This window comes from Coturnix japonica, chromosome 12 (assembly GCF_054131305.1).
Source record: "Coturnix japonica strain WE chromosome 12, WE-NBRP24, whole genome shotgun sequence".
NCBI lineage: Eukaryota > Metazoa > Chordata > Aves > Galliformes > Phasianidae > Coturnix > Coturnix japonica.
This window is the reverse complement of record NC_140674.1, coordinates 8,548,027-8,569,708: the sequence shown is the minus strand read 5'-3', so window position 1 is coordinate 8,569,708 and position 21,682 is coordinate 8,548,027. Positions and strand designations below refer to the sequence as shown.

General features: G+C 38.1%; 1 protein-coding gene across 18 annotated transcripts in view; it reads left to right on the top strand.

The window, feature by feature from the left end:
• Window positions 1–21,682, top strand: part of DOCK10 (dedicator of cytokinesis 10) — a 131,662-nt gene that overhangs the window by 93,495 nt on the left and 16,485 nt on the right. For 12 of the 18 annotated variants that reach the window (XM_085512867.1, XM_085512868.1, XM_015871423.3 and 9 more), the window contains exons 25-45: window positions 1,408–1,477; window positions 3,020–3,133; window positions 3,754–3,825; window positions 4,239–4,385; window positions 5,720–5,803; window positions 7,842–7,938; window positions 9,136–9,180; window positions 9,585–9,760; window positions 9,887–10,003; window positions 10,403–10,514; window positions 11,156–11,277; window positions 11,363–11,477; window positions 11,622–11,688; window positions 12,437–12,484; window positions 13,160–13,261; window positions 15,220–15,344; window positions 16,942–17,054; window positions 17,738–17,875; window positions 19,456–19,638; window positions 20,491–20,601; window positions 21,143–21,358. In XM_085512867.1, the coding sequence (XP_085368993.1) occupies window positions 1,408–1,477; window positions 3,020–3,133; window positions 3,754–3,825; window positions 4,239–4,385; window positions 5,720–5,803; window positions 7,842–7,938; window positions 9,136–9,180; window positions 9,585–9,760; window positions 9,887–10,003; window positions 10,403–10,514; window positions 11,156–11,277; window positions 11,363–11,477; window positions 11,622–11,688; window positions 12,437–12,484; window positions 13,160–13,261; window positions 15,220–15,344; window positions 16,942–17,054; window positions 17,738–17,875; window positions 19,456–19,638; window positions 20,491–20,601; window positions 21,143–21,358 (2,374 nt within the window). Of the gene's footprint in view, window positions 1–1,407; window positions 1,478–2,612; window positions 2,632–3,019; window positions 3,134–3,753; window positions 3,826–4,238; window positions 4,386–5,719; window positions 5,804–7,841; window positions 7,939–9,135; window positions 9,181–9,584; window positions 9,761–9,886; window positions 10,004–10,402; window positions 10,515–11,155; window positions 11,278–11,362; window positions 11,478–11,621; window positions 11,689–12,436; window positions 12,485–13,159; window positions 13,262–15,219; window positions 15,345–16,941; window positions 17,055–17,737; window positions 17,876–19,455; window positions 19,639–20,490; window positions 20,602–21,142; window positions 21,359–21,682 lie in introns of those variants that run through there. The other 6 variants (XM_085512874.1, XM_085512866.1, XM_085512862.1 and 3 more) reach the window with 3 other exon arrangements.

Genomic DNA, 21,682 nt, shown 5'->3' with positions numbered 1-21,682 from the left:
GAGAGTCCTTACTTTGGCTGGAATTAAAGTATCAGTTGACCAACAGGAAATTTAATACAATAGAAGAAACAGTTACTTAAAAATTAGACTTAATGATTAGATGGAAAAATAGAAAGATGCTGGGTTTTTTCATGCATCAGAACCCACCTGGCTACAGGAAAAAAAAAGAAAAAGAATTCTCAGTTTTCATCTTGTTTATATGGTGGCTTTTGTGCTAGTACTGTTGATGTCAACAAGAATTTGCTCATCTGCTGTGTGCTTTATTCATTGATGTGTCCTATATATACACACATTGTATTTTGTTCTGAATAGCTTGGAGCAGATTGTGTTGAACTTATTAAAAGCAGCAACAACAGCATGAAAGCTTAGAATTGCTTATGTGTTGGGGAGAAAACATTCTGCCTTTCATATTCTCTCATGATTACTTACTTGTCCAGAGGCCCAGAGATGGCATCATTTCTCTGTGCATCTTTGCCAGAGCTTATTTTATTTTCAATTCAGAGTAAACGCTGAAGGATCAGAATGGGCACCACTAATTTCATCATAGAATTTTTTATCTTGCTAAAAGTTTTACTGTGTCTAATACAACACGAAATTAGATATATGTGAAAAGTATGACCTTTAAAGAATTATGAGGCTTTTGATTGCAGTAGTAAGAATTGGTAGAAAGTATCCAGATCACCAGTCTATTAGTAATAGCTGCTTGTACATGGACCAGTCTGGCATGTATCTGTTGGTGTCTCCATGTGTTAATAATCCATTTTAGTTATGCTATTATTATGAGTGCCCTTGAATTTGAGATATGTTCTACCAAGTTTTTGTATTTATGAACTGTTTCCTTCTTATTCTTTTAGCATAAAGTTAAGATCCTGGAATTTCAGGATGTTTTCTATATCAAATATCTTAAATTTGGGGGGGGGGAGGAAAGAGGTCCTATATGAGGAAATCATGTGGTTAAGTTGAAGATAACTTCTTTCTCAGTGTTTTCAGTCTCAGTCTTTTGTGTGTTTTCCTGAAACAAGATGGTATCAAACAAAGATGGCCTGCATAAAAATTGAAGAGAAAACCTTCCTGAAACACCTGATCTTTCCACCTCTGCTGTTAATAGTACAGGGTTGAGTTTGGTGTTTGTATGACCTGAGCAATTCTCTTCTATGTTAATGATCGCCAGGGTCAAAGCATCTCCAATTGCCATGAATGCCCACCCTCTCCCTGCTGCACAGAAATGAGAGCTCAGCCTACTCAGATACTTGGGCTGTAGCTGTGGCCCAGGCAATGCACAGACTCTGCAGGACTGTTTTAAAGTGGGTCTTAATTACAGAATAAAGTGATTTGTTAGATGACCCTTCTCTGCCTTGTGACACAAAACAGTTCAATTTGCATTTTTGGTTTTTGTTTATTTTCCAGGGTTCTTACTAATATTGTTGCTAAATGCCATGAAGAACAGCTAGACAACTGCATCAATTCCTATGTGATGGTATGAATGCTGTTAAACTTAAGAAATTGTATGTAGTTATTTTGGTTTTGTTTTTGTTTTTTTCTTCCTCTCTACCCTTTGAATTAGAACTTTCTGCCTCTGGCAGCCTGGATGGCTCAGCAGTGAGGTAATCAAACAAGACATGGAAGAGGCTGAGTAAATTCCAGTCTTATCATAAGTTTCTTATACCACCTTGGACAAATTACCATGCAGAGCAGGGAACAGCCATTCAGTGCTTCAGTTTTAGTTTCAGTGTTGAGAACTGTTGGTTGATGTCTCCACGGTGTGGGTTTACTTTCACACTTCATGGAGGTGTGTTTTACGGGTGAAGCATCTGAGCACCTTAGTCAAATTCTAATCTCAGGTGCCATAACTGAAACCCAGAGGGATTCTGTTGAAGTTCAGCAGAAATGTTGAGGCTGTGAAAATAATAATGGATGTAACATGTAAATATAGTAAATTCAGTAGGTATTAGCATCTGCTTGATAACTTTTGAGATTTGCATTGGACACCTATTGTGCTTAAAAATCTTTGAAATAGCAGGTGATTAATCAGGCTGTACCATGAAGCTTGTTTTCCCATTTCCAGCAGCAGCCAAAAGCTAATAACTGTTAATCTCTTTTATCCATCTGTAAGGAAATGAATAATACCTACTTTTATTTTGCAAATAAGTAAATTTAGAATTGTGAGTCACTCAGATACTGTAATAATGTGAAATTACTCTGACTTAACAAAGTGGACCCAGAAGTGTCAAATGGCACAGGGAGAAGCTTATTGCATCTACTCTGGAAATTAAACTGAATAGTAATAAGATATTTTTCCAGGAATAGTCCTTTCTTTTACATTCCTTCTGCTTGTACTGAAATAACAGTTCTTCCTAACTGGTTTGGTTGCAGTGCTCTTGTTTTTGGGAAGCCGTAATTGATCCCAGTAACAAATTATAAGCTTAATAAAATCTTAAGCCTCAATAGTAGACCTATTAGTTCTGGGCAGTTAGATAAATTCCTATCTTGAGGACCTGGCCTGATGGGGGGATTTAGTTTCCCTTCTATCAGTTCTAGTGGGTGCTTTAAACCTTTCAGGATGAAGAGTTGCTTCTAACTCTAACAGTTGCCATTGGAAGAAAGGAGCAAGTGAAAGGTGGCCCTGCCTAGGTGGGTCAAAAACCCTCCTCACTCCTTCTGCTTGCCTATTCTTTGTTTCTCTGGTTAAATGGCTTGAAAGGCAGCTGAGAGGATCAGATGCCCTATTGGGGGTGGAAAAAAATAATTGGTTGTGGCAATGATTTTTAGTAAAAATACCTCTTGCAATGAGTTGAAATCAGTATCAAGTTCTGCTTAAAACTCAGACTTTGTAGGGGAGTAGATCTTCACCATTACTGCTAGGGATCTAAAGTTTGTGTGAGTTTATTTTTTCAGCCAAGATGTTCTAAAACAAAACAAAACTTGTCAGCTCTTCAAGGTGAATAATTTATTCTTCACCTACTGCGACTTTCTGTATTTGTTTCAGTGCCTATTTTGATGACTTTCTTTCCTTCTTCAGTATGTGTTCAGAACCAAATCATTTGAGGAAAGGACTGTTCATGAGGAGCTGGCCAAGAATATGACTGGTCTTCTGAAGTTAAATGACCAAGTAACCGTGAAACAGGTTTTAAAGGTGAATGATAATGAATTCGACCATTTGTAGTTTTACGGCTGGTTTTCAGCCTGAAGCTTGCTTGTCATATCTTTTTCCCCTCTTTTTTGTCTTTTTTTTTTTTTTTCCTGTATGAGCTTTGCATAAATCCAACCTAAACTGATTCAACAGAAAAGACTTGCAACACTTTAAACAGCTTCTCAACATAACTCGTTTCTCAGAGTGCCGTGGTTTGCATAAAAAATGCCTCTTTTCTCTAAGTCCGTGTGGGAAACCTAATTATTGCATAATATGACATTAGCACTTAGGATATTTTGGTTTAATTCTCATTCTGGAAGCTGTTGCACAGAGAATATTCATGTGTTACTAGGACATTTACATCTGTTTTCAGCTGCTGTCCTTGAGTGGTTACCAAAATAAGAAGTATCGAGGTCCTCCCATAAGCAAGGTCTAAGAAACCGATACATGTGTAAGCTCCAGTTACTAAAGCATACAGTACTCCTCTTTTATTTATTTCTCATGTAGAGTTTACCAGTGTGCTTTACTGAGAAATGCATTCCGTCTTTAAAGAATGGAATTGGCTTCATAAAATATTTGTCATATATTCATATTTGCTGTTCTTTTTTCCTTCTTTTGAACAGCATTCCTGGTTCTTCTTTGCAGTCATAATAAAATCAATGGCGCAGTACCTGGTTGATACAAAGAAAACAAAGGTAAGCATATATGTTGCTCTTAATTAATGAGGTGATCAGGCTCTAAGGGAAAATACAAAATGCAGAACCACGTGAAATAAACGTGTTCGGAGATTTCTTCTTAAGTGGTGAAAAAAACGAAAGGTTGTCACATTTTAAAATACTGTTTTTGCCCACAAAACTATGACCTGTTAGGCTCAAACCTGTTATTGCTTATGCAGAACTATTGAGCCAATATACAGTTGCATCAGCTTTGGAACAGATGGATTAGAATGGAATGAGAATTTTGTAATTTTTCCTGGTTACCTGGCAGAGGATAACTAGATGGCAGATAAGTGATCTAGAAACACTGTCTTTGCCCTTGACCCAAATGTGATTTCAGGTTTAATACACATTGTTATATACTCTCAAGTGATAATCTATTCACTTCTTAGGTTTCTCGAACTCAGAGGTTTCCAGAGTCATTTCAAACTGAGCTGGATACACTTGTGATGGTCATGGCAGACCACGTTGTTTGGAAGTACAAAGAAGCTCTTGAAGAAACTAGGAATGCAAACTATAGCACTGCCAGGTTTCTCAAGGTATAAATTCTGTAGTTATGCTTAATTGCCCGAACTTAATGGAAGGCTGAGGCTATTCTGCTCTAGCTGAAGGGGAAGAAAAACAATTCTAAGTGAGTGATGGTTCGATTTCCAAGTTTAGTATTGACTTATAGCTCACGTTTTCTAATCACTTGGGTCTTTCACAATGCAAAAGCTATTTCTAATTCTGTTTTAAAACAGTTCTGATTGATTTGCATCTATTCTCTAAAAGAGCCCGAGTTTGCAAATTCTACAGATTCTTATGTTCTAGTTAATACAAAGTTTGGTAAAAAACATAAATGTATTTCCCATTGAGCTGGTATTTTATCTTTAAATACTGTAGCTCTGAATGACTGTGAGTGGATTAATTTTTCCTAATCACAGCCACAGTTGGCAGCTTTCACAAATCAGAATAAGCAAAGTGCAAATCTTGTATGGAATGCTGTACCCTGCCTCTTTATGCCATTTTTCTTAAAGTCCTTTTGTTTAGTAGATAAGAAAAAATACATGTGTGCTTTGGAAAAGTCATAAAGTGGGTTGTTTTTGAATTTTTATCCTAGTATTTCTCACTCATATTTATGTTCCTCAACGTCAGATTAGTTGTGAAGCATTGGAAAATTGCCATTCAGTAAGTGGTATGTCCAGCTATTTATCTAGCTGCTTATCAAGTGATTCCCCCAAACTTTTTTTTGCGGGGGGATCTACCCTTCTGTTAGCATATGGAATGCTGTATGCAGTATACACTGAAATCCAGGCTGAAATCTTTTATGACAGATTAAAGCTGTGTTAGGAGGGAGCTGTATTCCAGCAGTAACTGGTTAGAAGGAAGCTGCCTGAAAACTGAAGGTGGATTTCTCTCCCTTCACATCTAAGTAAAATTAATAATGAAATTGAGAATAGACAGGAATTGCTATCTACATTGGCCTTTGTTGCTTGTTTTTAAAATATGGATGTCCAAGTAGCTGTTTACACCTTGATCTGCATATATAGCTGACTGTATTAATAGTGTTATATCACTTGGAAGATGATGTTGGTTTGAGGCAAGAGCATAGATAGGTTTCCTCTTGGTGGACAGTACAGTGTGATATTTATTCTAAAATGTAGACACAGGGACAGTATAATTTTATATTATATATATTATTAATTTTTATATTATTATTTGGGGGAGGAAGAGCTGGTTTCATCAGTTTCCCAGTTTTTTTTACCCTGCTATTACTGATTTCACCTGCCCAAGTGCTGCAGGTTTGCAGATGATGCAAGGCAAAAAGCCAGGAAAATGAAGTCGGGTACTGCTTTTTTTAGCAATAAAGTGATATTCCTTCTTCTTTTCTTAGCGCTGCTTTACGTTTATGGATCGTGGATTTGTGTTCAAGATGGTCAACAACTATATAAGTATGTTTGGAACAGGAGATAGCAAGGTAGAGTTTTGGTGTTGTTTTCTAAGTGACTCACTAACAGAATGATTTTGTTTTAAAAGCATTCATTCCATTGCTTTGCCATCCTCAGAACTCAGTCATTAAAACCTTAATTTTGTAAGGGTTCCCCTACAGATGAAATCTTGTAATGAAAATTAATGAAAATATAAGTAATGAAAATTACTTATATGACCATTTCTGGGAAGTTCTTTAGATGCACAAAAATCAACAGAAGTGCAGTTAAGTACACTTTCCCCTTACAGATGAATAAAGTATTAACAAATGTTTCATGTAAACCTTGGCTAAGTGCTAAGTACTGTTAGCAATTACCAGTCTGTGTGAGTAATATTAACAAAAATACTGTGTGGGGGTTTTGTTATTATTGTTGCTCTGGAGCCATCTTTTCTCCTTTCTGAAAGTAAAGAGCCACATCCAAACTACTCACTGAGCGCTGCATGAAAGAGGCCGACCCATTCTTTGAATTTAAGCTTTGATTCTTTGGAGATTATGTTTGGGATTTGGTCTACAAATATCAGTAACATGTGAGAGTAATTTTATTTGAGGGCATTGAAATAAGAGCATATGAAAAACTGCCATTGTGTAAATTTGGCTGTATTGTACCTCACTGATGGCACAAGAAAGCCAGCAAGCTCCAAATTACCTTGCACTTGCTGAGGGGATTCCGTGCAGTACAAGTTTATTCTATAATATCTATAATACGCTGTGATTTAATTTGGACATTAAATTTCAAACTGCAGGAGGTCCCAAATTTTTCAGCTTGATTCCTTCATTTTTAATCCATAAGAGAAGTCACAGATCTTTATCCTATTCCAGCCATGTATGTGAGCTATCCTACCATAGTGTTAAGACAATAGATAACAGGATGTATTCGGGATGTGCAATTTGGATGACTCATCCCTCCCCGAAAGCTTACAAAACTTCTGTTCGTTGACTTTTTGTAACTCTTTAGGGGTGATCTGAGTATTTCTAAGTAATGAATGAGAATTACTCCAATCTGTTTCACTTAGTAGAAGCAAACATCGTGCTGTACACAGATTTCTCACATAATCTCTGGAGAAGATGGATGGGAGTCCCTTGGTAGCAGTGTTGTAACCTGGGGTCTGTTATTCTGTGAACAATATTATGTAATCTGAAAATTACTTCCATGTTTCAAAATGCACTAAATCTGAATGTATTCAGACTCCTTAACTGCTAATCTGTGCACATTGCCAGCCACCCAGCTTCTTTCCAAAGCCATCTGGTGGGACGCATGAAGCAAAATCACTGTGAATCCGATGCAGATGTGCAGCTGGAACAGGCTTTGATCACATACAAACAATAGCCGTAAAATAAAATCAGAGATTTCTGACCTCAGGGAAAGTCCTGTGTCTTGGATTGTTTTCATTTTCAGTCAGACACCTAAGCAAGAGTCAGGTGTTAAAACTGCCTGCAGGATTCACTTCTATATGGCCTTTGCTTCTTTAAATGGATTGTTTATTTTTCAAAAAGGTTATGCTATAATCTGGCCTCTCTTTTTAGGAAATGTAACAGCATTTGTTGCTGCCTGAATAATTTGTGCATGTGTTAATATATAGCGCTGCATTCTCAGTTTATTCTAATTGTGGATAGATACCTCACTAGAGCCAAATCATTGTGGTGTTCACTCAAAAAGACTCAGTTCTTCATGGAAAGCATACTTCAAGTGCTTCCTTTCTTTAATTGCCATTAGGCCTTGAATTCCATGGACAGCTGTATTCCTGATGTACAACAGTGCCATAGGAAAATCCTCAGTAGAGGATCAAGTTTGTATTTATCAGTACATCTTCAATGTAAAATCATATTTTAAGAATGCAGTAAAGATTGTTGGACCACAGCAAGTTCCTTTGATAACAGAAGAAAACCAAATGTTATTCATATAGCTTAACATAACCAGCCATAAGGTTTCATCATTGGATGTGAGTTAGAGTTAAATAGTGCAGCTCTGTCTTACTGTTTTCTTTCTTCTACTGTAAACTGAGCTGTTGCCTGTTATGATTTTCAGACTTTACATCAGTTCAAATTTGACTTTCTCCAAGAAGTCTGTCACCATGAACACTTTATCCCTCTGTGTCTCCCCATACGATCTTCAAACATTCCTGGTATGGTGCCCCCTAAAAGGGTTTTATAGAACAGGGAATTACTGGGTGGTTCAGATAACTCTAGAGTTCTGTGTCTGTACATTAGCCATGGAAGTTTGTCTGCTGTGGTATTTTAGTTTGATAAAATAATGTCGTTGCCTGTCCAGCTGGAAGGTGGGAGCTGACTCTTCCACTGGAAACGTGTTGAATTCACTGTGAACCCTGAATTACTAAAGCCTCTGCATATGGAAGGGGCTTAAACAGATGTAGTAAGAAGGAGAAGACATCAAGACTGTGGTGATGATTAGAGAACTGTGAAACTAGTTGCTGCAGTTGACTGTATGGCTTGTTCATATAATAGTCCCTCCTTTGGGAGGAGGATCTGAGCAGGTCACACGAGGAATTTGGAAACCTCCTTCTGGGGGAAAAGAGGCTGTTGGTACTTTGGCCTCCAAAATATCTCTAGAGTTGACAGGAGAGTACCATGCAATAACTCTTTTCTTCCAAATGCATTCACTTTACATTGTCAACTGTCTCTTTTTTTGGCATTAGTTTGTGCCACAATAGAGTTCCGTTCTGGTGCTCATTGCTGTTAGGAAGCTCTGGGGAATTTGTTTTCCAAGCAGTCCATTTTGGAGAAATGTCAAATATTGGTTAACAATTCATTTTTAACCTGCTCAGGCAAAAGCTGTGCAACATGTTGCTGTTAAACCACTGTGAAGTTTGTTACTTTAGCATTGTGAAAAAAATATATATTTTTAGAAATATTTGGTGAAGACAACAATTCAGTCATTTTGTAGTGTTTTTTAGTATAACTTAAAAGCTAAAACTTATTGTAGCAGTTTCTTGTATGTAATGATGTAAACTGTTTGTTCGTTGTCTGTTTCATTTGGGAGGTGGTGGAGTTGCCATCCCTGGCAGTGTTCAAGAGGCATCTGGATAGGGAGCTAGGAGATATGGTTTAGTGGTTTTCTGTAGGTATGGTAAAGGGAGGATGGTTGGACTAGATGATCTTGTAGGTCCTTTCCAAGCTTGTGATTCTATGATTCTATATGAAGCAGTTGTACAAAGTTGGAATGAAAGCAGAGATTGTTAACTGTTTCATTCAAATATCAGTCAAATTATTAAAAAGGTTACAAAGTAAACATATTCTTATGTTTATTTTTTTAAAACATATTCTTTTTTCCTGTTATTGTTTTATATTTATGGTAAATGAAGACCCCATGACGCCTTCAGAATCAACCCAGGAATATCGAACATCAGGTATGAGCAAAATTACTGCATAAGAAGCAAGTAGAATTCTGCGTTAAGAGCTTTAATAATAAATCAACTGTTGCCACTGAGCTGGAGCAAATTCAACCAAACATTATTCAGTACTTGTGGAAGTGAAGGTCTAGTCTAGATCTTTGTATTTTAAAGCTTTTAGCTAGAAAATGGGAATAACAACTTGGACTTGGTGCCTCAAAGGAGTGATGGGTCTTTTTGTGTGTAAAACATTTGAGACTGTCATTTCGTAGTGTATAATCTGGATGAATGGGACAAACAGACCCAGGAAATCAAGGCTTTACTGGGGGCTAAATCATAGTTACTGAACATTTGGGAAATGGAAGAAGGCTGTTTTGTGTAGCATATGTTAATTTAGACTTTCTTGTCCTTTCTGATCCAAGATATTCCAGAGTACACATTGACCAATGAATTTTGCCGTAAACATTTCTTAATTGGAGTACTGCTGCGAGAGGTTGGGTTTGCCTTGCAAGAAGACCAGGATATTAGGCACTTAGCTTTGGCTGTGCTCAAAAACTTAATGGCAAAGCATTCGTTTGATGATCGATACGCAGAGCCGGTAAAGACATTTTTTAAATTCTTTTTTCTTATTTGCTCATACAGGGGCCAAGTACATGAAACTTCCTTAGACACCAGCATACAGTAATTAGTTTCTTCAGATTTATGTAATATCTTTTCTTTGTAGGCAAAACAAGCACAAATAGCAAACTTGTACATGCCACTCTATGGAATGCTTTTGGACAATATGCCAAGGATTTACTTGAAGGATATGTTCCTTTTCAATATCAATACTTCCAATCAGGTAATTCTTGTGACTTTTCAAAACACTGAAAGGGGTTCAACTGACCAAGCTGAGGTCTGATTCCAAGGTCTGAGAAAATCCAATCTGGTGGGAAGAAATCCAAATTTATCCCTGTCAGAAATTAGTTGACAAAATACAGCACTGATTTGCTTGCACCCAGTAAGCAGAGTTAGACTTGATATGTTCTTTTCAACTCCACTGGCTGGTGTTTCATATTGCAGATAGCTCTGGCATATTACAGTAAGCCTTGAGGGTTTTCCTAGGCTGTCATATCTCAACAGCTGAAAGTATGTTTTCAAGCTCACTCTCTAGGAAAAGCCATCACTGTATGTCTGTTGTCATTGTAAAATTTATGAGTGATACCATCTAGCAGTTTGTTCTGTTCGTTTCAAAATACAGGGATCTAGGGATGACTTGAGCACAAATGGAGGATTTCAGAACCAGACAGCAATGAAACATGCAAATTCTGTGGACACTTCCTTTTCCAAAGATGTTCTGAACTCTATAGCAGGTACATATATGACAGATAAATCACCCACACAGGTGGATTTGTGTGTATCTCAATCCATTGTGCTTTCTGCTTAGTATTCATGGATGATATCATTAACCCATCTTATACAATACTCAAGGAAACATGGTATCCACTGTTTCTCTTCCCTTTGGGTGTTTTTGGATTGATTTTATTTCTCCTGTGAAGCTGCTCTTCTTCCACTGCTTCACTTACCCTCCTGCTTTGGAATGATGCCAGTATTCAGGCTCTGACAGACCCCTGTGCCTGAGTTCGTTCTTGCAGTCTGTCTGTCTTCAGAATAGTTCTAAGGTTTCTCCCAAGAACTCCTAAAGTCTCTTGGAGGCGCAAATACTCTTAACTGTCCTAGGCTTAGCAGAAGGGTGGAAACAACTTATTTTGTTTGCTTCATCCAGTGCAACAGGCCATGTTAATGCCATGAATAATGTCAAACTGAATCATTTTTTTCAACTTATTGCATCTTTTCTGTACCAAGCATACTCATCAATATCTTTGGCACTGAAAGTTCAAAGCACTGGTATCAATCCAGCATGTGACATGTTTTAAGTTCTCCATTTTTCTTGTTAGTTTTTGTATCCATAAATGTTTTGGTTTAGCATGTTTGCTATGACTTTCATTTACAGCCTTTTCATCAATAGCTATCTCTGCAGCAAACCATGCTGACTCGAGAGCTTCCTTAGCAAGTCTTGAATCTAACCCAAGTACCAATGAAAAAAACAGTGAGAGAACTGACACGTGTGAAAAGGTACATGTGCAAATATTGAAAATGATTACCAGATGTGAATAGTTATCACTATACTCAACAAAGCCCCTTGATGTCAATTCAACAGATCACGAGACCTTTGTCTTTGATTGGATCAACTCTTCGTTTTGACAAGCTGGATCAAGCTGAAACTAGAAGCCTACTAATGTGTTTCCTTCACATTATGAAAACTATTTCAGAAGGTTAGAAAATGTGCACTAATTGACTGGGGTTGTTGTAAAATATTGTGAATACTGAATCCAAACAAGCATTAATGCAGAATAATTACAGTGGCACACTTAATTCCCTGTAATAAATACGTAATATATTTTAATATCTCTCTTTAGATGCACTGATTTCCTACTGGTTAAGAGCACCATTCTCAGAAATAACAGACTTTTTCAGCATTTTAGAGTAAGTTCATTTTTATAGTTATGTGATTTTAAATGATGTTTGAAAGCTGATGCTGTCAATTTTTGTGTTTGTCGACCTCATGTTATAAGCTAAAATAGCTATTATATCTTGGATTATTATACCACAGTCTTCCAAAGATAAAATGAGACATTACTAATAAAACCTCTGTCTTCCACTGTGTTGGCCATTTCTGTGAACAGAAGCCTTAATGCTTTGTATTTTTCTCCCAGACATTTTGATAGTATAATATCCTTATTTGGGACTGAGGTTTTCTTCTGTTTGGAAAAATATTTACTTCTCCAAACCTTGTAAACCTTAAGAAAAGTTTTGTAACTGAAATTACCTATTTTTGATCTCTGCAAGGTGTTCTACTCAATCCAACTAATGCGTGTCCATAGAATCAACATAGGTAGCTATTTTCAGAATTCCTTACTGTTTGTTAAGTGAAATGCAAGTTAACTTCACCTGGTGAGGAAGCAGTGCTTGTACAGCCAGATCTTTGCCTTTGAGTTTGCCTCATTACCAAGCAGGAATTTTCAATCAGAGAGAAAGTGAAAAAGGGTGAACAGCATAGTGTCCACACTTTCTACATACTTAGTCTGGGAACTTCTGCATCCTGTTCTGTTTGCTGACGAGTAAACATGTTTGGCAGGTCTTTTCAAATCACTACAATTCAGCTTCTTCTTGTTGTTGTCTTTGTCATTAGGAAACCATTAATAGACATAAAAAGTGCTGCTTTATCTTTCAGGGTCTGTCTTCAGAATTTCAGATATCTGGGAAAACGCAATATTGTAAGGTAATTTTGGTTATAACTGTATTATAATATTTAAATATTACTGCAGTATTATAGGCTGTACGTTAAAGTGTTAATGTTGCTGATTTCTATTAGCCTGAATGTTCATCTTTGCCTGTGTTTTCTTCAGAAATCAGCAAGCTGTTGTACACTGCATTTTTTTCTTCTATGTAGATATTCTTATCATGATGTTTTAGAGTTATGAGTGCGTGCCTGATGTAAAAGATGAATTACTTGTGATAGCCACTATTGCATTTATAACCCATCATTCTGAACCATTCTTCAACCTTATTTCAGTGTATGTCATATAAAGGAAATCAAATGCTATTTTTCATCTGTATGATGGAACAAATGGTTTTAATGGGCATAATGAAGTGTTCCACAGCAATCAAAAACCAAAAAATCTTCAGTCTCTACACATTTACCTGAAAAAGCATGAGATCTTTTTCCAGCTGCATAATGTGAAACACACGCTTTGTCTTAGTCAACATTTCATTTTTAATTTAATGCTACCATTGTAAACTTATCTGTATGTCACACTGTGGAGGAATGAAAGGTCACCAGATAAACCAGTTCATGCTCTGTGGCAGGTTCTGTCACGCCTTTGTTTATTCTTCAGAGGCATGACAAAATCAGTGTCACATTCCTGACAGATTAACAGTTATTTTCTTTTAACAGGAAAATTGCTGCTGCTTTTAAGTTTGTTCAGGGCACCCAGAATAATGGCACCCTTAAAGGTTCCAACTCCTCTGGCCAGGCATCAGGTCTGCTCTCACAATGGTAATGACACACCTCATTATTAACCTCTGTAAAAATCACAGCTTTTGTCATCCTGTAGCCATCTTGCACAATCACAGCGTTCATTGTAAAGGAGTTGACACAACCTGTAACACGTTTCAGATCCCCCAGAGCTGTAAACTATAAAAGAATTGAGCTGAAGCTGGACTTAAATGCTGCTTAAAATGTGATGTTCAGAAAAATTCTTTCTGCCAATAAGTTGTTAAGTGATACAGAAAGTGTAGCTGTTGTTTTCTGCTTAGATACCTATCTGGAAGGTACAGTTGGTACAGTTTTCTCCAACCTGAATGAATTCATGTTTGCATTCTTACTGCTTTATGGGTGAATTTCATATGGATGCAGTCACAATATCAGGGGAGTACTTGCCTCTTGATAATCTTGGGTTGTGAAGGAGGATGTATCTATCAATACAAAGTCAAACTTCAAAGTAGTTGTGCTTGGTCCCTGTCTGTTTAATTCCGTATGGCTATGTGTAACATAATACTGTGGCATTACCTCCGTGCTGCCAGTTCCAGAGTCTCTGTCTTTCATGGTCTTTTTTCCTTCCTCTTCCTGGTCTAATGACTGAAAGATTCAGTTATTCTCATGGGTAGTGTGGCAATAAACTGCAAGTGCACTGCACCTTTAATAATCTTTTTGACCCTTTTATGGAATAGCGTGAGCATTTTCATAGTTAATAATGTAAAACTCCAGAGAGAAAGTGAACTTTTGACTGCACATGTGGCTGTATCTAAGAGCTGCTGAGAAAGTCTCCCTCCCTTGTATGTTTGGGTCGTTGGCTTTTCTCATTTACGTGTAGCTAGAATTTGCACGCTACTATAAGCATGTACTTTGGAGTGGAAAAATTAGCACGCAGGAGAGAAGATGCCTTCCCTCCTGTGCTTCTTTCTTTGTTCCCATACTGTGCAGTTTTCAAGGAATAGCACTGATTTCATTATCCCACCTGGACCTGGCAAGCAGCCTTTAGAAAACTGTTGTTCCAGTGCGCATTCACTGATGATCAAACGTGGTGGCAATCCAGAATGTAGTCATGTTTCTGCTGATTCTGGGGCCTTCACACATTACCCCCTTGCAGATTTGTTGTCCAAAAGGCTGTTGGTTTGGCCTGTTGTAATGCTGAGTGTTCTTTGATGATAAGCTCAAAGATGAAGTATTGCTGGTGATCAGCTCTATCTTGCATTGACTTTTGTGTATTTCAATGAGCTAAATGTCACCATGCTCATAGAGAATCACCTTTCTACCAAAGGAAAAAAAGAAACCAAACAACTCAAGATCAAAATATCCCAAATTTTCAGTGCACCGGTTTGCTCGGATGGGCCACCCAAATCCTTCCACTGTGACCTGTCACAGGAGACTTCATTGCATTGGTTGGCCATTAGTTTCATCCCTGAGTTGGAAACTTTCTTTTTAAATGTTTTTGTGGGTTTTTTGATATGTATATATACAAACAACTAATAAGAGGATTTAGCCAGGTGCAAGAAGCAATTCTGTCCAAGAGCATCTTTAAATTATGCAATTTTTGAAGCTACATTTTAAATTAATATTTAAATAAGTAACCTGAGCTTTGATTGATATTAAGTCTTGCTGGATTCTGTAATGGCCACAAATTCAAAATCCTTTCACCAACTATGATAAACTTTTCATGATAATGAAATACTATATAATGTTTGACAGTATGAAAAGACAGAAAGAATGGGCATACAAGCATACATCTATTTTCATTGTCACTGTCATTCTCATTCTTTTTCCCCCTTGTAGAATCTGCTTAGCTGTATTTGTTCTTTCATGACTGTGGTCAGTTTCTAAGATGTTCTTTTTATGATGGGTTTCATATTAGCATTTGAGAAGTACCTCAGAAAATTCTGATGTGGAAAAAATCTGTATAAGCGTGATAAATTTATTTCATACTTCTGAGTTTTAATGGTACCTTTGGTTTTCAGGATGCATTCTAATTCTAGTCATGATGGCCACAAACATCACAGATCTCAGACGTTACCAATAATCCGTGGCAAAAATGCACTTTCTAACCCCAAACTCTTGCAGATGATAGACAGCAGCACTGCATGTAAGTACCAAAAATGTGTGTTTACTTCTCTCTAGATTTCTATGGGATTTGGATCAAGCTCTAGACAATTAAGTCTGTTTTCATGTCCATCTGTGAGAGACAGCCTGAAGGGAATCAGAGCTACTGAGTTTATGCTTTTATTTCAAGACGCTGAGAAATCTAACCTTAAAAAGTTGGTTTAGAAATTTATTTAAAAAAAAAAAAAAAGATAAAATTAACGTGATATATTATAGTAGCCTTACTGATAAGTGATACACCCTACTCCAGCATTCCTTCTGTCTGTGGTTATGTATTTGCTGTGCAATCAGACATGTGCTGGCTGAAAAATTACCTTTATTAAACTAAGCAGTAAGAATGACCTTTTCAGGACAGAAGGTTCTTTTCCCTTTGGGTTGTTTCAGAATTTGGTAGTTTTTAGTCACCTTTAATAATTACAGCATATATTATGAGATAAGGGGGTATATCATGCAGCTGAAAGCTAGTGTCTTTTTAGAGTATTGTAAGAAGGTAAATTCCAGCAATTTATGTGGTTTATAGTCAGCGTGTGTTGCAATTTAAATTACACCCATCATCCTTGTGAAGCAATGTGATTGAACCATCACAAATTCAATTTAGTTTGTAGCAAAAATGAATGTACTGTAAATCTGTGGCATCAAAGTTTGCAGGCAAGGTCTTTCATGATGCTTCTTTCTACAGTTCTTGTTTTATTCTTGTTGTTAGATGATGGTACTTGTAACACTGCTACCTTTATACCTTATACCGTATATGTAGAAATCTATACTGCTTAAAAGGCAGTTTTCCACTGTATCTGAAAATGAAAGACTGTTGGGGGGCGTTAGTAGTCAAGAAAGCTGAGCCTGTAAACTGATGATATCCTTCATTAGATCATCTTGGCTGCTCATAAGGAATGGAAAAGCTTTCAGGCACCTCATTGCCTCCAGCAGCATTATTGTTAATGAGTTCAGAATCTTCAGTTAAAAGAGAGAAAGGTATCCCAAGTTACCTTTGCAAAGTTAATAAGCTGAAAGTTGATAATAGAGAAAGAACATGAAATTCTCCTGAGCTTTTCCAAAAATAAACTATACACCTTTGTGTTCCCTACTGAGGAAGGATTATACTCATAAACTACTATTATGAGATTACCATCTGTAAACAACCCAATTCACCGGGCAGTCTGACCTTGGCCAGTTCTAGAAGATGCAATGTACTTTAACAGGTGTAATCCTAAATAAGACATGCGAGCTCTGGTGTTCTGGCTGACGGAATGTGATCTGTCTATATTTGTGGAACCTGGAAGTGTTTTCAGTAGAGGCTGAAATGATGAGTCCAAAGTCATCTATCCCACTTTTCCACTAGATTCCTTTCATCCCTTGAGGCCAAACAGAAACAATGAAAGAGCATATGCACATCACTGGTGCAATTGAAAGAAGTCGAATCAAATACACAGCCCCTTCCATGTCCCAGGAGCATTTCTCTTTAAAATACTGTTAAACCTAAGCATACAGTTAGTTAGTACACCATCTCTACTGCTCAGAGATGCAAAATTACATTATCTTTAAGGATGCTCAGAAGGTTGTTATTGCTTCATGTGTTCTAGGCAGCTCAAATGAAACAGACATTATACAATATGTGGACACAGAGGCAAACATTGCTACAGAAGTCTCCCTCACAATTCTTGACCTGCTGTGTCTTTACACTCTGAACCACCAGGTATGTTTTGCTGTTTTGTTTTCTGCTTGAAGTGGTGCCACAAGAGTTATGCAGTGGGGGAAAGACCTTAAGGGTCAGGCACACAGAGAAGACTCAAAATGCCTGAGACAGCAATATCAGGAAATAAGATAACAGTCCTCAGTGAGGGTATTTCATGAACAGTTTGACTCATAGTATGCAAATTGAATAGAAAGAGAGGAAGCAGAGCATCCTGCATATCCAAGGCTATATACAACTCTGCTCTGCACAAAAGGGTTGCTCATCTACTATTATGTCACCTCATCTTACTCATGTTCATCTGTATCTTCTCAAGTTGGCAGGCGAATCCTCTGCACTTTAAAAATCATTCTATTAATGTCAGCCCGGATGACTTCTTGAAGGTCTCACAGCTATAAAAGAGCAAGCAGCTCCTTTCAGATTTAGTGTCTCACTTCAGAACCCTTACATCTTAAATCTGGTGTGTGCCAGCCAAAAGTAGGAGTATAAGGCAAGTGTTGCCTTTACAAAACTGCAAATAAAACGTGTCTGCAGCAAACTGGGACTGCCTCATCCCTGAGATTTTAGGGCAGACACTGAAGAAAAACACCACACTAAGAGCACTCTTAATGCAAAGTCCAGCAGGTCATCATCTGTTCGTTCTCTTAAATAACCAGCATGTTCTATCTTCTGTGTGTGCTTTTCAGAGGCAGCTCCAGCAATCTGATTGCCAGAATGCATTGATGAAGAAGGTCTTTGACACACACATGCTCTTTCTGCAAATCAACCAGTCAGCAGCAGCTCTCAAGCATGTCTTTGCTGCCCTCCGGCTGTTTGTAGGCAAGGTAACTATGGTTTTCTTCTATTAATCTGAGCTATTAATGTTCTAGCGAGTGCAACTTGAGGGTAGTAGAGTACTTTGACAGAATTTTCACCCTTGCTGTAGTGATGCTCATTCCTGAAGATCTTCTGATTTATTGGTTAGAAGCAGGAAGTTCACAACTTCTGAAAAACTACATCTGTTGGAAAATGAAAATATTGAAATTCTCTATGAAAGCAAAGCTTGTAAAACATATAATTAAAATCCATCCATCTGGTGTCTGGCTGTGTCACAGCCCTCTTGGTTTTCATGTTTTTACTGCCTGTGGAAGAAAGCTTGAAATCCTAGAGGTCTGCAGTCCTCATGGCAGATACCCGAGTTGCAGAATCCAGCAGTGGATGGATATGGCTGTCCCCAGGGGAGTTAGCAGGAGATTATTTCATAGGCTTTCCCAGCAGGTCACCTGAAGTATTAAATTTGTACAAATATGTCATCTTCAACATAGAATTGATTCTGGACAGAAACGTGCTCATCAAACTCTATTTGCATGCATCGCGTATGTATTAGTAATTGTGAGCAATTTGACACTTTGTACCAACTGCAAAGGCTGTCCTATTTCCAAGTCATAGGCTTAAATGAGATCCTCTTAAAAATAACTGAAACGTAGCACACAGATAAAAGAATTGTTACGGGGAAGTGAGAGAAGTGAGAAGTGAGAATAAGCAATGCTAGCCTGGTCTCCCAGGTGCTTCTGTGAAGCACAACAGTGTAGATAGTTCAGACTGTGGCCTCAGATGGTTGTTGTCTCAGGGGAAGGAAACCATTCTCCCAGTAACATGCCTGCAGGATGGGCAAAATATGACGTAGATCAGCCACAGACAGCTTTCAATTACATACCAGACAGTCAGGAACGGAGGAAGTACATGCGGTGGGGAGTACGAATACACATCCAGGATTGGCCTTTTCATTCATCCTGTAGCCCTCAGGATTAATTTCTCCCTTTGTAGTTCAGTGGGAGCGGGGATCAGTTTTGGTTCCTGCAGCAGGATGTTCTAAGCAGATCCGTGCTCAGAATGTACTTCTTCCACCTTTCATTGCTCTGTCTTCTGTTGTATTCACCCTGTTTATAAATAGTGTGTATTGCCTACAGAGCAGTTCTTCACCCTGCTGTTCTAGCTCTTGATTGCTGGAAGTTCAGTAACTGCAGCTCAGAGCATTTTCTTTCTCCTGAGCAGCCTTTATAGTGGAGCAGACCACCACCCCCCTCTTTTCCTGTTTAGCTGTTCTGCATTCTTTGCAGATAGGCTGCTCTGCTTTTATGCTTGCTGTGTACCAGCTGCTGTCTGGACTTCTCGGAGGTCAGTCTGATTGATGCGTTGCATATGGTGTTTGCATGAAAACCTGTGTGCAGTTTTTACTTGAACTTGATTTGCACATGGGATTATGTTTTGCCGGTGGCTAATTTCTTCACTAAACCCTCGTGTCAGTGAGTATGTGAAAGACGGTTGTTTTTACTGAAAACATGACAGACAAACACTGTTGTCTCAGAATAATTATAACAAGGCCTGAGAGCTTATATCCACACCTCTTTTTTCCTCCCAATAGTTCCCATCAGCATTCTTCCAAGGACAAGCAGATCTCTGTGGCTCACTTTGCTATGAAATCCTGAAATGCTGTAACCACAGGTCACGTTCAACCCAGACGGAGGCATCTGCTCTTCTTTATTTTTTCATGAGGAAGAACTTTGAATTTAATAAGCAGAAATCAATAGTCAGATCCCATCTTCAGGTGAGTCAAGTGTAAGATCATCAGTATTTACCTGATGTGCATTGTTCTGTCGTTACTGCTATTATTATTATGCATTACAGCGCAGCAGTTCATTTGAATTCCCCAGCCAGTTCTCTGTGGCAGTTTGATTTTTCTGCCAAGTTTGAAGACATTGGGCTGAATTCTCTGTTCTTGGCCTATTCGGCTCCATTCCAAGGAGAGACAGCAGCTGCAAACCCAGCCACATGGCCAAGTAAATCAGATACATGGCTATTCTTGAATCGTGTGCATTGCTTACAGCACTGAGAATATAGCTGATGAAGTATTTAAACAGAATCGAATAATATATTAACATAAATATATTGCCCAGTATCAATGCACTTATATTGCAAAATGGAAAGCTCAGTTACGATCCCTGCGTTCAGAGAATGTAGTGATAGGACAAGGAAATGTGACTTCAAATTAAGAGGATGAATTTCCATCAGATAATAGAAATTCTTTGCTCTGAAGGTGGCGAGGCACTGGAAAGGTTACACACAGAAGTTGTAGATGTGCCATCCCTGAGAGTGTTCCAGGGCAAGGGTGACTGGGGCCTGGGGCAGCCTGATTCAGTGGAAGGTGTCCCAGCCCACAGCTGGGGGTTAGAACTAGATGATCTTCTGGGTCACCTTCAACCCAAACAGTTCTATGATCTTCTTAAAATAGATCTATAAGTGTACTTCTGCTAGACTGGTACATCAAGTTACATTAAAACAGGCATTAAAAACTGTTTAGAAACTTTGTCTTTGCTAATTGCACCCTGTTCTTTTTTTTTTCTTTTTTTTTTTTTTTTCCCCATTTATTGGGCTTTGTTGCTACTCTCTTCTTGTACAGCTCATCAAAGCAGTGAGCCAGCTGATAGCAGATGCAGGGATTGGTGGATCCCGGTTTCAGCATTCACTTGCAATTATAAACAATTTTGCTAATGGAGACAAGCAGATGAAAGTAAGAAACTTTTTCTTTTATCAATCACTACCTCTTTCAAAACAGCAGCAACTTCAGAGGAGCAAGTGTCTCTGTGAATAATATGGCTGACTTGGGTTACACGCTGACTTGTGCATGCATAGTGTGCTTTCTTGAGGCAACCAGGCATCAGTGAATTCATGAATAACAAAATTAATAATTAAGATTGACAGATTTCAGATAGAAATGTATTTATTTCTTACTTGCTGCTTAATTTGTTCTCAGGAAGACATTTCAGCTGCCTGATATCAGAGGAGATGCTGTGTGTTGTGACTGTTGAAATGCTGCTGCAATTAACAGTCTTGAAGTCTACAAACTGTCCCTAATCCATTCAGTAGATGTGCACCACAAACATGCATAATGTTGTAAAATGTGTGCATGTTGTTGAAGTGTAAATCTGTTTCCAATCAAATGAGCTATGGGCATGGGCAGATGTTCCACAAGCAGAATGGGAGCTCAGTCAGGGGTGCTGCATGTGATTCTTTGGATTGTTTCAGTGATATATTGCTTATCTTTCCCAAAGAACGTTAATTTCCCAGCAGAGGTGAAGGATCTGACCAAACGCATCAGAACAGTTTTGATGGCCACAGCTCAGATGAAGGAACATGAGAAAGACCCTGAGATGCTTGTGGACCTGCAGTACAGCCTAGCAAATTCCTATGCCAGCACGCCTGAATTACGCAGGACCTGGCTTGAAAGCATGGCCAAGATTCATGCAAGAAATGGAGATTTATCAGAGGTAATTTATAAACAAATGAGTAGAAAATGCAATTGTCATTAGGCTGAGATGTTCAGATGAAAAGGGCCATGAAAACAGATAACAGCAGAGACTTAAGAGCTGTATGCAATCTGTCATACACTGGAAGACAAGTTTAAGCAATGCCTAGAGATGCGATGTGTTTATTACCTCAGTTTGCTTAAGTGTGACAGTGCCTGACATATGCTTGAGTAAGACTTAAAAGCTTCTGAAGGGAATGCTGTGTCCAGCATCACATTAGCATCTCACCTGCTTCACTCTTAACAGGCATATTAGTGTAAGTGAGGTTATAAAAAGTGCTTAATT